General features: G+C 37.0%; 1 protein-coding gene across 5 annotated transcripts in view; it reads right to left on the reverse strand.

Annotated features, from left to right (window-relative positions):
• The window catches only part of PPP4R3B (protein phosphatase 4 regulatory subunit 3B), a 63,435-nt gene extending 47,566 nt beyond the window's left edge, over positions 1-15,869 (reverse strand). For 3 of the 5 annotated variants that reach the window (XM_027072421.2, XM_027072420.2, XM_015074211.3), the window contains exons 1-3: positions 15,279-15,869; positions 13,886-13,941; positions 3,575-3,673 (exon numbers count right to left, since the gene is read on the reverse strand). In XM_027072421.2, coding sequence (XP_026928222.1) covers positions 3,575-3,673; positions 13,886-13,941; positions 15,279-15,420 — 297 coding nt within the window. In that variant the 5' untranslated portion in view covers positions 15,421-15,869. Of the gene's footprint in view, positions 1-3,574; positions 4,619-13,885; positions 13,942-15,278 lie in introns of those variants that run through there. The other 2 variants (XM_015074210.3, XM_053200619.1) reach the window with 2 other exon arrangements.
• Positions 15,870-16,390: the final 521 nt, after the last annotated feature.

Below are 16,390 nucleotides of genomic sequence, written 5' to 3' on the forward strand. Positions count from 1 at the left end.
CGTACTTTTCAGATACATCTACTACCATACCACAATATGGTGTAATACTAGCATTGTTGATCCAACTGCCCTATGTACATAAGCCTCATGGTAAAATTAGTATTGATGATTAAATGTATTAGGAGACTGAGTTAAAGGATGCTCAACATAAATGCTGATAGAAAATGACTGGCAGGAGGAAGAAATGGATTTTGTAAACCACCAGTTAATTTCTATGTGAAACACTCCTGTACAAGTATATCATAAGGTACAAATTACAGATCAAGGAGGAAAATGAGTAATCAAATCAGTATAAAAATATAAAAGGTAAATCATGGCTTTATCAGACAAATTAGTTGTTTCTTAAATCCAGCTCTACTCCAGGACTGCTCCTCCAAATACTAGGCATATTCATACTGATAGTTGCTCTGTCATATAAATGCTATATTAAATACAGACATTTAGAGAAATATGATCATTTTGTTGTGAGAGTCTTGGCAATGGACCAAGGGGTGTCCTTTGCAATCAAGGATTAGTCTTGCCTAAAGGGATCTGGCCCTTGCCTAGCTCCTAAGAGGTAATCTCTAAGCACTCTGAATATCCTGTTTGATGTGTACCTGGGAGCCTTGGGCTATGCCAGATATGCTCTGTGTGGGTAACTAGGTGGTTTATAGTGGAAGGCTTGGGCCACGTAGTATCAGCTGAACCTCTGGAGGTGCTGGAAACTGAAGTCTGCCACAGGGCAGTCAGCCTGCTTATAGGAATAACACCCAACAAAAATGCTGGACACAAAGGTTTAGGTAAGCTGTTCTGGTCAGCGATACTACGTGCAGGTTGCCACACATCAGTGCAGGGAGAAGAAAGTGCTGTCTGCCTAAGTATCCTAAAAAAGAAAACTGGAAGTTCATGCCTAGACCCCACCCTATGTGCCTCTTCCTACTGGTAATTTTAATCTGTATCACTTTGTTGTAATAAACTGTAATGATGAATGTAACAGCTTTGTGGAGTTCTGTGAGTCTTTCTAGTGAATTAGTGAACCTGCCTGGTTGAGGGACCTCCTGAACTGCATGAGTGAAAACAGTAAGAAATAAATTTCAGCAAAAATTTCTAGGACAAATGTACAAAGTCTTTAAGAATACACGTATATCCAGAAACATATATTACACAGTACATTCTGAGGTGAGGGGAGGGGAGAAATGGAGTATGCATAACCTAATGTGATGATCACTGGAAAATATTATCTACCAAACAAATTTATGTTCTAGAAGAAATGTATTCAACATTCTAGTTCTAAAGAAGATGTTTACCTTCTGTTTTATTCACTTATTCTTTAAATATGTATGGAGTAGACACATAACATGTGCCAGGTGCCATGCTGGTATACTGGAGGAGGGAGAATACAAAATACCACTTCTCAGGAATTTACAGTAAAAAGGTTAGTTTTTATATACTATTAATATTCTGAATGGTGTTATAAATGTTATAGAAAAGTAATCTTGTCCTTTTATTTTGAAAGTTTTATATCCTTTGTTATGCTTTCATTATTTTTATGGATCAGTTTTTTCCTCCATTTTGTGGATGAGTGCTTGCAGGATTCAAATTTATTGAATCTAGAACAGAGCAGCAAATATTAGTGGACTGCATATGTCTAAGTCTGCAATAGAGGTCATTTTTAGGTCTTACATTTCACTTCAAAGAAAACTTTGCAAACATAAAATTCAATCTCAATCTATGGAGCGCACACAAGAAAAAAAAGGTAAATATTAGGACCTTCTCATCATCACCATCTATAGGTTTAAAAATGGGAAAACATGACAGCAGAATAGTAGCAAACCAATCTGGATTATATTCTTATGTATATTTTACAAATTAAAGCAAAAATCATATTTAGCAGTGTTTTCCTCTATTCATCAATGGAAATTCTATTTAAAACCATATACTAATAATGCTCCCGTAATACATGATACACACATAGTAAAATATGAGGTGGAAAGAAACAAACCATCTATTTCCAGTTTAGCTTTGTGACCCAGAGCCATCCGTCAAATAAGCTTTATATGGAATGGGAAGATTCACATTATACTTTCTTGGGCTACTTTATTGTACTGTGTGGCACTGTTCCTAGGAGGACTAAGGAAAAAAATGACTGTGGTCAGATGCATAAACTAACTTAAGAACCTTCAGGGATCAGAATCACTAGAATGAAAAGCTGATAGAAGTGAAAATGACAATAGATAAAAAACACTGTAAGAGAGTATTATGCTAGGCAACCACTAAAACACAGTGATTCCATTTACAGAATAGTAGTTAATGTTATGATTAACTTAAAATTCCAGTTACCAGATATTAGAGATAGTTTGCTTAAGGAGACATAATTACTAAATGTAATGTGGTATCTCGAATGGGATCCTGGAAGAGAAAACAGAAATCTGAATACAGTATGGCCTTTGGCTAATAAATGTATGACTAATAATAATGAATAATAATGTATGAATATTTGCTCATTAATTGTGACTACTGTATCCTAGTATAAGAGACTACTAATAGGAGAAAGTGCGAGAAGGTGTTAGGGAGGGGAGTACATAGAAACTCTGTATTTTCTACTCATATTTTCTGCAAATATGAAACTTCTAAAATAAAACCTTAATTAAAATAAGTTCCAGTTATCTGAGAGTTATCACCTCTTATATTCTGCTATACTGTAAGCTCTTTAAGAACTGAAGTCATGAACACTTTTGTTGCCTTCTTTAATTTTTAAAAAATACTTTTAATCTTTATTTATTTTTGAGAGAGAGAGAGAGTACTGGGGGGGGGGATGGGGGGTGGGGTGAGGGAGGGCAGAAAGGAGAAACAGAATCTGAAGCATGCTCCAGGCTCTGAAGTATCATCAGCACAGAGTCCAATGCGGGGCTCCAACCCACAGACCGGGAGATCATGACCTGAGCCACCTAGGCGCCCCTTTTTTAAAAAATTTTTAAAGTAAATTTCATGCCCAGCAGGAAGCCCAACTCAGGGCTTAACTCACAACCCTGAGATCAAGAGTTGAATGCTTAACCAACTGAACTATCCAGGCACCCCAGAAGTCATGAGCACTTTTGATGATTAGTGTCTGGCACACAGTATTCATAAACATTAGGCAAACAGGTGACCAAATATTAAGGAAAAACCTCAAGGATTTAGAACATAATTAATCTTTTTTTTTGTTTTTTAAAATATCCTGACCTTTTATTATGAATATATACTATAAAAATCTAAAGTGGTAAAACATTCTCTCTCCACATTTTTTTAAAAGTTTATTTATTTATTTTGAGAAACAGAGAGAGAGGGATAGTGCAGAAGGGGGGAAGGCAGAGAGAGAGGCAGAGACAGAATCCCAAGTAGGCTTTGCTCTGTCAGCGCAGAGCCCAACATTGGGCTCAATCTCACAAACCATGAGATCATGACCCAAGCCTAAATCAAGAGTTGGAGGCTTACCAACTGAGCCACCCAGGCGACTCTCTCCACATTCTAATATATATCTTCAGGTAACAAGAAAAAAAAATAAAAAATGCACACTTAAACATTATTAAAAAAAACAACAACAAAAAAACCTTACCTGACAAATTTTTTCCCAAATCTCGTCGCAGCCAGCTTTTTCCTGAAAACTTAGAGCCAGATCATAGTTCTCAGCCTCTGACCAAACAATTAATGTATCCTGTTTAAAAACAAAGATTTCTACATCACCATACTAGAAAAGCTAGAAAAGAAGTAACTACGAAGTATAAACAGAAATCAAGAGGATAGGAAACAGTACAGTGATGACAAATGCCCTCTGATAAGTGCAAATAATGCATACTCAATTGACATCATGTAACTGTATTTTGTTATCCATTGAAACTTTAGTAATATACTGGCAATGGAATAACTTTGGTACTAAAATGATATTGAGCAATTTTCTAAAACAAAAAATATTAAAACGGGTTAGCGATCTGGTTCATGTACTAAGATCATGTTTAACAGAAAGTCTAGCCATTTTTGGCCAAACTGTAATGTAGACATTCTAATCATCTACATCTTTGGTTTCTAGAAAGTCAGCTATTTCACCCACTAACCACCTACCACCTACAACTTTATCTTTTCCTTTAACCTGGTTGTCAACTGGTTGCAAGCAGACTAATAGCTGAGAACAATTTAGTTTAACCCTTTCTATTTTTGCCCCCCTCTCCTGAATCTGGAAAAGCCTTCAGGATATGAAGGAATTCAAAACAATGATGAAATGAAGATACTCTAAGTCCTACCAATAAGTTGTTTCTTATTGTTAATAAGTCTAGCACCTATTTCAGCAGCTTAGGTTGTAGAAAAATTAAGAACCCCAGGGTTACGTGTTTTTCTACAAATGTTCTTAATTGTATACCTACCAAAAAGTTAATTACACTTTTTGGAAAAAGCTGTCAACCCCTTTATTAAAACTAAAGTTTGGGTTTAAATTAAAACATGGACAAATTTAAACACAAAAATCATAATGCAACACTCAAATGAAATGCCAATTTTTAAAAGATATAATAATCGAAGTTTAATATGGCTAAAACTTTGATTTTTAGAAAATACACACTTAAAAAAATACATGAGTTTATATCCCAATTGTCAAGTATATAATGTACAAAAATACCTTATAATTAAGAATTATTCACCTGACTAATACTTCTGATTATGATGTGATATGAAAAAAATGTAAAACTCAAAGTAAGCTGCAGATTTACAAAGTCTTCAGAATGAAAACACTTCAATACTTTGATAGCTCTAATCTGTAAGTGAAAATATCCTTCAACTAACCCAGGCCTTAGATTTTTTGTTGTGTGATCAGGTAAGAAGAACAGCTGGAAAGCTGTGTTCTCGCTTCTGCCTAGCTATGTTTCCTGGAAGTCAAATTTGCCACCAGGTATTCTAAAATTTCATCATGTGACTCCTTGCATTCAAAAACCTTCTGTGGCTCCCACCATATACAAAAGAGGTTTTGAAATATTTTTAAAAATCCAGCAGAACTCTTTTTACAAACAAAATTTTACTAAGAATCTTTATGTAGAAAAAGTAAAGACAGAGCTCCTCTGGTTAAAGCACTAGGACACACATTCAGGCTCCATGTACTTTCCTCAACCCAAGTCAACTTCTTAGAGCTCTCCTCAAAACAGCTTCATGAATAATGATCTCCAAAACTTTTTTGTGTCTCTCAAATTACTTAAGCATTATATTCAGAAATACAATACCAGCAAACCAATACTTTACAAAATATACAGTAAAACAAATAAAAAGCCTTAAATAAAGATAAAATAAGCAGTATTTTTAAATGTTTGAACGGTTATGGTTCCATACCATTATTAGTTAACATTTTAAGACCCAGTATGTACCTAGAGCACAGTAAACCCACAAATGACAGTAGATACAAGCTCCTATTTAATGTCACCCTTTCAATAATTCTGAATTTTTGGGGAGGAGCGACTTCTTGTGAGATCTATTTACCACTGTTTCTGCATTGTCACCCGGCTCACAGATTAAACTAGGAGTATAAATGTTAGCTTTACCATTACCATGTTAATTTGCACTTTTATCACTGTTTTCAACCTTTTTTACGACATGTGTTCATTTTGTTAGGGTTACATGTCAGTTTAAATTCGTAAATAAAAACATCTGTGCATACCGGCTACTATAATTCACAGTAGTTACGGAACACTTTTCATGGAAGTGTTACCCTTAAAAGGTATCTCTACATATATTTTTTACTTCTGACCACTTATCAAATATTAGCAAAACTTAGTTTCTTTTTTTGATTAAAATATATAAGCAGGTTTCTTCTTAAATTTCCACACTTTATAATGTACATTCATTTTGGAGATCACTAGTACAACAGGATAAAATCCAAAATCCTTTATCCAGGTATCTAAGGCCCTTTCCAATTTGGTTTCAATCTATCTTCTGAAAGAAAGTCTAGGTAAGCAATGAAGTCTGATTTAAGGTAATTAATTGAGTCCCCTTCTTCACCATCGTTTTCTTGTTTGTTTCTTCCCCAAGCCAGGCAAAACCCAGAAACTAAATGGGATTTATATTCAGAATCCTTTTTCAGTGTAAAGAGGACTGACATTGAGAGATGGTTAAAAATTCAGACTCCCATGCTTCTCCCTCGGGAACAGGTCTGGGTGAATCCCAAGAATCCTTATTTTTTTTTTTCAACGTTTATTTATTTTTGGGACAGAGAGAGACAGAGCATGAACGGGGGAGGGGCAGGGAGAGAGGGAGACACAGAATTGGAAACAGGCTCCAGGCTCTGAGCCATCAGCCCAGAGCCTGACGCGGGGCTCGAACTCACGGACCGCGAGATCGTGACCTGGCTGAAGTCGGACGCTTAACCGACTGCGCCACCCAGGCGCCCCAAGAATCCTTATTTTTAAGAAGGGCCTCAGGTTATTCTTTTGATAAGTCAAATATGAAAACATCACCTAAGCGCCTAAGCGTTCTCTGGTTGGCTCACAGAGGATAGGAAACTGCTATCACAGCAGGAACCTTCTAGCTTGAAACCTTCTAGTATGAAATCTACTCAAAGTGAGTAGCAAATCCCATCCTTCCTTCTTCCCCTCCCAGAACCCTACTATCTCAGTCAAAAAATAACCGTAAGAAGTACTTCTTAGAACTGCTTGTTTTGAGTATCATAGTAAAAGCTCTTAGGTGAGAGAGCACAAGGCTGGCACGAGACTAGTTAAAATAAAATACAACGTGTTAAATGGCAGAGTTTTCCACATATCCAAAAAGTCTCCCACATCCAAAAAGTCATGTTCAATTTTTGTAATAACGTCTGTTTTCAACCGCTGTGCTCTTTGTGTTCTAGGTTTTGCTCATTTGTGTGTAGCACACATATCTTTGGGACATTATTAATGCCTGTTTAAACCAAGAGAAGCTTAGAGTTTTCCTCTACCAACGAAACATTTAGTCACCACTATGTCCCTATGGAAATCAGATTTAAAATGAGCCTGCAGGGAGAACAGAAAAAGTCAGTTATACTTGGTTTGGTCCTTTAAAAAAATAAGAAAGGTGATTATGTCTAAGCCAAGATGGAAATAAGACATGAGCTAGAAAAGCTTGACAATTTAGCATTTACTGAATCAGATTTTCACAATGTTGTTTTATGAGAAATGCTCATTTTCAATCTTAAATATTAAAAACACATTCTTGAGGTGAATATTGTTTAAGTCAAAATTTCTTAATAATCCAAGGCCTAAATGACACTTTAGAATTCTATCTAAAACTTGGTGCTTAACATATCTTTTCTAGGGAAAGGGTTATCAGTTTTTACATTATATTCACAAAGGCATTTGTGACACATTTAAAACAGTCTAACAAACCAATGGATTATTGGTTTGTTTTCCTCCCCAGTACATTAACATGAATAAACTCTGCTCATGAAATATTTGAGATCCTATTGCTTGTCAGACTAACCCTATCTTTGCCCCAACAGCTATGACAAAATTCAATATACACAGAGCTGAAGTTTTTCAAAAGGAATGGTATTTTTTAAGAAAAAGGAGAATAGAAATACCAGATTTGGAGAATTCAATTTGCAAATTTAAAATCAATTTAGAAGTCTGAAAATGAGTGAGATTACCCAGACATATAGTGCAACATAACATCTAGCTCTCTAGTAGTTCCTAACAGTAGTTGACCCTAACTTGTTCTGAGATGGATTTTTAAACTATACTATTGTATATATAACATATAGTCCACGGTACACATGATGACGCTGCTAAAAAACAGTACTAAAATCTTCCTAAAATCTGTGATATATTTGGATATAATGGGAATAACCCCAGACTAGAATCAGGACCTGGGCATCACTCACAGTTTCACTGTCCGCTACTTCTGTGACTTTCAGCAAAGTACTTAACCCCTTTGATTCTTCTTTCCTCATTGGAAAAGAGGATTATGATGAGATTTTTATGACTATAGGTCTTTCATTGAGCTTATGTGTGAGGTACTATGCTAAAGCATTTTTTATACATTAATTCACAACTATTACATGATGTAGGTAGTACCTCCATTTAAAAGATAAGATTCAGAGAAAATCTGCTCAAAATTATAATAATGAAATAGATACCTTAAAAGTATTCATGTCCTTGATACTATGCCCCATAAAAAATGTGAACAATTCTAAAAGAACACAAAGTTCTTAACAACTTGCTTCCCAACCTTTTGCCCTGCAGCATTATATTTATGTAGGTTACCTGTCCGAACCTCTATATAAAATCCCTCACCATCTGATTTCCAAGGATTCCTTAGTCTCATTCCAAACCACCACCTAGAATATACCTGTACTCATGACTGCCCAATCTTTCCAACATAATAATTCATGTCCTCCACTTGTGCTCCTGATCTATAGCCAGAGTGGGCTCTATTCATTACACATTCATGCTATTATCTTAACTCAGCATTCAATATTATAGAAATATCCCTTACATTATATACTATACTCCTTACGTTAGTCTATTCCCCACAGTGCCTCTCAGGTAAAACCCCAAATCCCTAATTTTATTGGTTTATTCTGCCAACTAAGAGATACATTGTGACAGTTTTCACCTCTACATTTAAAAAAACCTTTTTTTAATGTTTTTTCATTTTTGAAAGAGACACAGTTCAAGCAGGGGTGCGGCAGAGAGAGGAGGACACAGAATCTGAAGCAGGCGCCAGGAGCTGAGCTGTCAGCACAGAGTCCAATGCGGGGCTCAAACTCACGGACCGTGAGATCATGACCTGAGCCAAAGTTGGATGCTTAACTGAGTCACCCAGGCACCCCTCACCTCTAACTTTAAAAAAAATTTTTAATGCTTATTTTTGAGAGAGAGAGAAAGAGAGTGTGAGTGAAAGGGCAGAAAGAGAGGGAGATACAGGGTCTGAAGCAGGCTCCAGGCTCTTAGGAACTGTCAGCACAGAGCCTGATGTGGGGTTCAAACCCACTAACTGAGATCATGACCTGAGCCGAAGCTGGATGCTTAACCAACTGAGCCACCCAGGGACCTATCACCTCTACCTTTAGCACAGATGTTCTTCTAACTACAACCTAGAAATAGTCTCCATCTTTCACTTGCAGGATATGAACAGCCATTCACTGACCCTCCTTTTGTTACCAAAATTCTATTCTCCCTTGGTTTCAAGACAACACATTTTTCTGATTTTCTACTCTTCCAATTGCGTATTCTTCCTCTTAACTAGACCTTCTTCCTAATTACCAAACACCTAACCCAGCAGCATACCCTGTCAATTCTATCTTCAATATGTATCTCAAACCCATCCACCTCTTTCTATCTCCACTGACATTACCCTAACCTGATTCAACATTATCTCTTGCTTGAATTATATTGTAATCTCTCAGCTACTCTACCAGTTATTGCACCTCTTCAATTCCACACATTTTTGCTTTAGTTTGGATCATGTCACTGCTCTGCTGAAAATTTTCAAAAACTTTCAAATGCACTTTAAAAATCTAAACCAGTTAGTTACAAAGGCATAAGCACCACTCAACCAAGTATTATTGGATGAATGAATAAATGTGGACAATTCAACAAGGCTCGGTCTTATGCTTTATTCTTTTCTTGATTTCTTTTTTTTTTTTTTAATTTTTTTTTCAACGTTTTTTATTTATTTTTTGGGACAGAGAGAGACAGAGCATGAACGGGGGAGGGGCAGAGAGAGAGGGAGACACAGAATCGGAAACAGGCTCCAGGCTCCGAGCCATCAGCCCAGAGCCTGACGCGGGGCTTGAACTCACGGACCGCGAGATCGTGACCTGGCTGAAGTCGGACGCTTAACCGACTGCGCCACCCAGGTGCCCCACTTTTCTTGATTTCTATCTACTCCCTTGAAAGAGGTCCCCTCTTACAGCTAAAAGTAGCAATGATTCTCAAATTAGAATCTTTCATACCAACTCTTACTGTCTCTAGTTCAGTTGTTCATTTTAAGACATTTACAATTATCTTATCATTTCAAAGCCTAAGTCGGGGGAAGAGAAGGTATAAAACAGTATATAGTATGCTACCAATTATGCCAGTAAAAGGGAAAATATATATGTGATTGCATGCCTACTCATTCACACACGCATAAGACCTCTAGGAAGATATGCAAGAAACTGGTAACACTGGTGGCCTCTAGCAACGGAAAGCATATGGATGGAGTCCAGGGTGGGAGAGACTTCACCAAATACTTTCTGAATTTTTAACAATGTGACTGTATTATCTACCCAAAATAGTTGTTTTTCTTTTTTTTTTAAATAAACAAGCCAATAACCAAATCATTAATGTAAACCTTTCTTCTCAACTTCTCAGTTCCTGGAGAGAACCATCATTTTCCTGGCCCCAAGATTCTAAACACTTCTAGTGACCCTTGATTCCTTCTCTTCCATATTTAATCATTCACCAAATCTTCCAGCACTTTCTTGGAAATATACTAGAGCTCTTTTTCTTCTTTCTAATTCCATTTACTATACTGCAACAGACTTTAATTTTTTCTGCATCTGAATTATAGTAAATAGTCTTGCTACTCCAAAGCTGTTTCCCTTTCCACCCCCAATTCATTATCCACGACACTGCCACACTTGCTCCCCAAACACGGTATCACTTTCATCATGTTAAACCCCCTCCTCAAGAATCTATAATAGCTCCTGTTTGTTTAGCTAAACAAATGTAAAAATAAGAAACCTCTGCTGCAAAGAGGCTCAATAACTTTTGTGTCAGGTGTACCATTTCCTTCAGCAGACAGGACCAGGGAGAGTGAAATTTTTCTTCATGATTCTAGCTCAAATCTTCCTTCTTTAATTTTCTACTGCCCGAGTCTGTGGAATAAATTGTTTTTATAAATTTTGTGTTGGCACATACATGCTGTATAATCTCAGTCAAGAAACTTGACCTTTCTGGGCCTTAACTGCCTTATCTGTGGAATGCTTTCAATAAGGACTAGATTAAAACCATTTATCAGTTGTTTTATTATCATAAGGTAAATGTTTCATCTATTATCTTGTCTCCCAAAAAACCCATGGGGACTTCCTTACACTTCTTTCCTAAACCCAATTAACACCCAATGGTATTACATATAAAAGGGTACACATCCCTATGACTCTGCTTTTGATTTAGTCAACATCAGTAGGGCTGATTCTAAATAACTTAAAGTTTTCATATGTATCATCTGGCACTTTATTTCATGTTCTACTGCCTACAGTAATCAAGAACGTGTTGTGAATCAATGATGACCTATTGATATGGGGTCATTTCACATTCAACTCAACTCATTCTAACTTATTTTGAGCCCATAAATCAGAACCTGGCTCATTTTAGAACTGTGTAATGTTAAAAAAAGAATGTTAAATAATTTTCTTTGAATTTATCCAATGCATTCTGTAGCAATACGTCCTATAAACTATGAGCATGTCATTCACTCTAGTCTTTTTAAAATTAAAAACCCACTACCGATCAATATATTTCATATAAATTTTGGAAATGAATACTTTTCTGGGCCAATTTATTGAATAACTTAAATGATGACATTAAAAAATAAAATTCTAATGAACACAGAAAAACATCTATGTGTTTGGAAATCTCAATTTGTATAATCTGGCAAAAAGTACAAAATGAACAATGTTTTGGTGAAAAAATGAAAAACCGTTATGTACAACAAACTAAGTTTAAAACAATCCCTAAATTGCTCATTGATTCTATTAGAAAAGTGTATTCAATTTAAACAAAAATAAAGAAAATAAAACAAATGACCCTATTTACACATTTTTCAATTTTAGATACAGAGCTTTTCCATAGTACTGTCAGTGCCAGTGTTCTCTTATACTTTAATGTTCTTTAGTAAAAGTAATTCACTTAGAAAAAGGTTCTTAAAAATCCTAACGTTATATATTTAAACGTGATGAATTACTTTCCCAACAGCATGAATTTTTTAAAATAAGTACTTTTTTCTCCAATACTTTAGCTTTCTAGGAGAGTAATATTACAAAGAAAGATATGTTTTAAAGTTTCTAATGAACCATCATGTATTTCTGGACTAATGTTGGAGGACTATTTTATACACAAACCACTATCACATGTGATCTTTTCAACAGCAACAACAGTTAAAGAATCTTATACACAATCTGAAAAGAATCCACATTATAATTAATTTGTAGGGAGTCACATTAAAAACATAGTTCCTGAATATTTTATATTCATACAGACAGGAGGGAAAAAGATTACAAACTGGAATTTCTTTGCCCACAAGCAAAGCAGCAAAAAAAAAAAAAAAAAAAAAAAAAAGTACAAAACAAAAAAGGTAACTATCTGGTAAAATTCAGTGCAAAGACAATCATCTGCTTGGCTGACTTAGAAATTAAATTTACTTAAGTATCCAAGTTGTAGGAAACATTTTCAAGTGTTCAATACAGGACAAATGTTTGGTTCTCCATCACAAAGACACATAATATTTTCTAAGCAATAAGAAAAAAACATTAATATTGAAAAATTAAGTATTTCAAAGAAGTGGTTAAGAATATATTGCACATGCAAAACAACAGTTTAACAGTAAGATTTTTACTAATAACGAGCTGTGCAACAGACATGTTGTCACTCCTCCAACTGTGAAGTATTTATTTCTGGGCTTCCAAATTTTCACTGACCTTGAAGAAAGTAGGTATTGATGGTGTGAATATAATCCTAAAGTAACTTATCTTTTCCTAGAAAACTCTCTGCCACATTCATTTTACACACCACACCACACCACACCCACACCCACCTAGAAATAATCTAAATGTCTAATATAGAATACTACACAGTTAAAAAAAAAAAAAAAACAACCCGAAAAACTAGATCTGCATTGTTAATATCAACAAATCTTCAAATTAACTGCTGAATGAAAAATGAAAATCCAGAGTACATGTAAGAGTATGAGATCAACTATATAAAGTTTAAAAACACATAAAAGACTACATATTATTTATGAGTACATACATATGCAGAAAAGGTATATAAGCATGTACAGAAATAATACATCAATTTCAGAACAGTGGTTACCTACAGTTAGGAAGGAGAATGGATAGAATGAGATGGGGGTACAAAGGGGACTTTAACTCTATCCACAATGTTGAACATTACAAAGATTTGAAACAAATATGGTATTATGTTAACACTTTAAATCTGGTGGTTATACGGACACACATTATATTTTCTGTACTTTTCAGTTTTGAAATATATAATAATAAAAATGCAAATATTCACAAAAGAAAAGGTTCAAGCACTGCTGCCAATTCCAGATTAAATACCTGGGCACACTAAAAAAAAACACAGGTTTTTCTCTTCCCAATAAAACAATAAATATTAATAGAAAACGTTACATGACTGGCAATGTACACTTCTATAAAGTATCACACTTTATAAGTATATAAGTATACTGCTTATATTAAAAATATAGAATTAAAGAACAGGATTTAAATGCTTCTACTTCAAAAACTCTACTTTTGCTGGAGTCAAACAATCAAATTTCACACCACAAACAGGTTTTCCTCGCTTTAAAGAGTGTCCCTTTGAATTTTCTTATATGCCATTTTCTTTAAATGTGATTGAGAATAAAAAGGCTTAGTGTACAGGGTATAAAAGATACCTGGCATTGTAGTTAAATAAGACTAATGAATACACTATATTCTAACATAAACTAACACTGGCTCAATGAAGGTAATAAATTACTGCCAGTACAAAAACTTTCACTTTTGTGTCAAACTTTTGACCTACCAGGGAAATACAGTGTGTAATTCTGTTTACCAAACATGTTTTATCTTATCAGGAAAATTTTCCCATCTTTGTAATATTAATACTTTCTTGATCACAGATGAAGTCTTTCAAATTAAAGATAAACTACTTGCCTGTTGTTTTTGATATGCAGTGTTTGGATTTATCTTTGATTCCAAGAGTAGTGATCCTGAAAGATAAAAAATAATATTTATAAGTTTCAATTTATAAAACCTGATTAAAGTATCAGAATATAAATTAAAAAAAAAAACCAAAACTTCTGTTCTCTTCCCTTATCTAGAAATGTGAAGTAATCAAATGTATTATGATTCACATTTTTCTCTCCAGATCTGGGCTTCATATTTAATTTAGAACACACCATCTTATCCCCATATGCCCTTAAAGGAAAAAAATTCTCTTAGGATCAACATTCAGACCCAAAATGTAAGGAGGCTGGATGTCCATTCAAGTTTTATTGAAATGAAAATTTTAAGATCTAAATGACTACTTGAAGCCAAACTCTTTTTAACAAAGTTATTTTATTGCTTTTCCATTTTAACAAATAAAACAAATTACAAAGGACAACAGGAATCTAGGTAGTTAGTACATAAATTACAGAACTGCATTTATCCTTTTCTCCTTAACAAAAGGAAGGACAATTCATGTAGAAATAAACGTCCACAACTATTTAAAATAATAGGGAAAGTGCGAGAGTTCAAAATACAATAAATCTAAGATTGTTATTTTTCTACTATCTGGACACAGCTGGTCAAACCGAGGCGTTCAGATTACAACGAGAATGGTTTTAATTACGACTCTACATTTTATAATTTAAAAATACTTCACATGACTCCTACAAAAAAAAATCAACGGATAAACGTTTACAATCTGCTCTGGTGTCCTAACTTGTTTAGGTTGTAAAGTATCCACTTTTTCATGGCAACCTCTACAAAGGCAGCCTGGAGGGATCCCCGACATAGATATACTTGTGCGTGCATGTATCGTGGCAACAGTCTGCAATAACTGCAGGGAAAGGTGCCTTTTGGTTTTCCCTAGCACCTGTCGACTGGGGCGAACGGGATTCGTTAGTAAAATGGGTTAAAAACAACAACAACACTGAGAAAGTAAAGTTTTACTAAGACTTTTGAAATAGACAAGTAATTGGGTAAGAAAGCAAAAATTAAGTGTGGGGGGGGGTGTCGTCAGCTCCCTAGGGCGAGTAAATAACTACTCTGTCTTCTCATTACTTCCTCTCTTCTCACTCGCCCCTTTTCAAAGGAGGCGAGACTGGAGAGGAAGGGGTCAAATCCTTAATAGGGATAGGAGGCGGGGGAACAGCATCAGCGTCTGACTGAGGGTAAATCCGGACAAAGTAGTTTGTTTTTACCGTACAGAAGTGCAGGCACAAAACCAATGCGCTGTCCCAAGATGTGGCAGTAACAGTACCCGGCCCAGGGCCTAAACACCAGGGCTTTGCCCAAACCGGAGGCACTGACTGTCCCCTATTCTATGTTCCAATAACCTTACCGTCGGACTCAGCCCGAACCAGCAGCGACATCCCCTTGAGCTCCTCTACGTAAGTAGAGGAGACGTGCCCGGTGCCTCGGTCGTCCCATTGACGGTCTTCGTTGAGGGTATAGACCTTCACTCGCCGCCGCGTATCCGACATGGTGGCTGCTGTCCCCACCGCTCCAGCCGCTGCCTCCTCGCTCACGTCGTCCGCGCCCCTCACTCTTGAGAGACGGTTGCGGCGGAGGCGGCAGCGGCGGCGGCGGCTCCAGAGAGGCCCGTGTTCACCATGGCTCCCAAGGTTCAGCCGCGGGAAGGGGCAACAAGAGTCACCGAGACCTCTCCGCCCGGAGACCCGGTAACCTCTCACTTCACCCCCGCACACACCCACCCTCCCTCCCTTTGCCCCCCAGAGCTCGCTCGCTCTCCCGCCGCCGCCGCCGCCGCGGTAACTACTACAGATCCGCCATCTTGTAACCCGATTCTCTAAGCCTTTCTCTTCCTCCTCCAGCAGACTCGCACGGGCTGTCCTAGCAGGGGCTACGGCGGCCGACGAGTCCAACACGCTGCACTTCTGCTTTCCGCACGCTCTTCCGAGCCCGCAGCGCTCGGTGTTCTCGCGAGGCGGTTTACTGGACCGAAGTGGGAGGGTCTACGTGCAACTTCCTCTTCTCTCGGCCTTGCCTGATGGCGCGGGATCTCGGCCGGGTGGTCGGCTCTCGCGAGTTCTCTGTCCCCTTTAGTGCCGCGAGACTGCTTTCTGAGCTAGCGGCGAGAGCCGAGTTTTGGGTTTTTCTTGAAGTAGTTGCGGGCTACCCTGAGGGTGTGACGAGCCGTGGGACCCAGCTCTGAGGAAAAAGTAGAGCAAACTTGGGAGGTACGCATCCTCGGGCGGGACTAACCCTAAGCAAGAGGGAAGGAAATGTGCTCGCACTCTTAATTGGAAGCTAACCCTGTCAGCCTATGGGAGAAAAACAGTTTAAATTTCTGTGAACATGTAGGAACAGTGGTCTCTTTAAGGAGACCCGAAACCCACCAAAACTTATTATGGAATCTGTTAAAGTTAAGCATCTCCTCAGGAAGTGTTCTGTGGCTCTCCAGGCAATTATAACGTGCGTGGTACGGAGTGT

Source organism: Acinonyx jubatus, chromosome A3 (assembly GCF_027475565.1).
Source record: "Acinonyx jubatus isolate Ajub_Pintada_27869175 chromosome A3, VMU_Ajub_asm_v1.0, whole genome shotgun sequence".
Taxonomy (NCBI): domain Eukaryota; kingdom Metazoa; phylum Chordata; class Mammalia; order Carnivora; family Felidae; genus Acinonyx; species Acinonyx jubatus.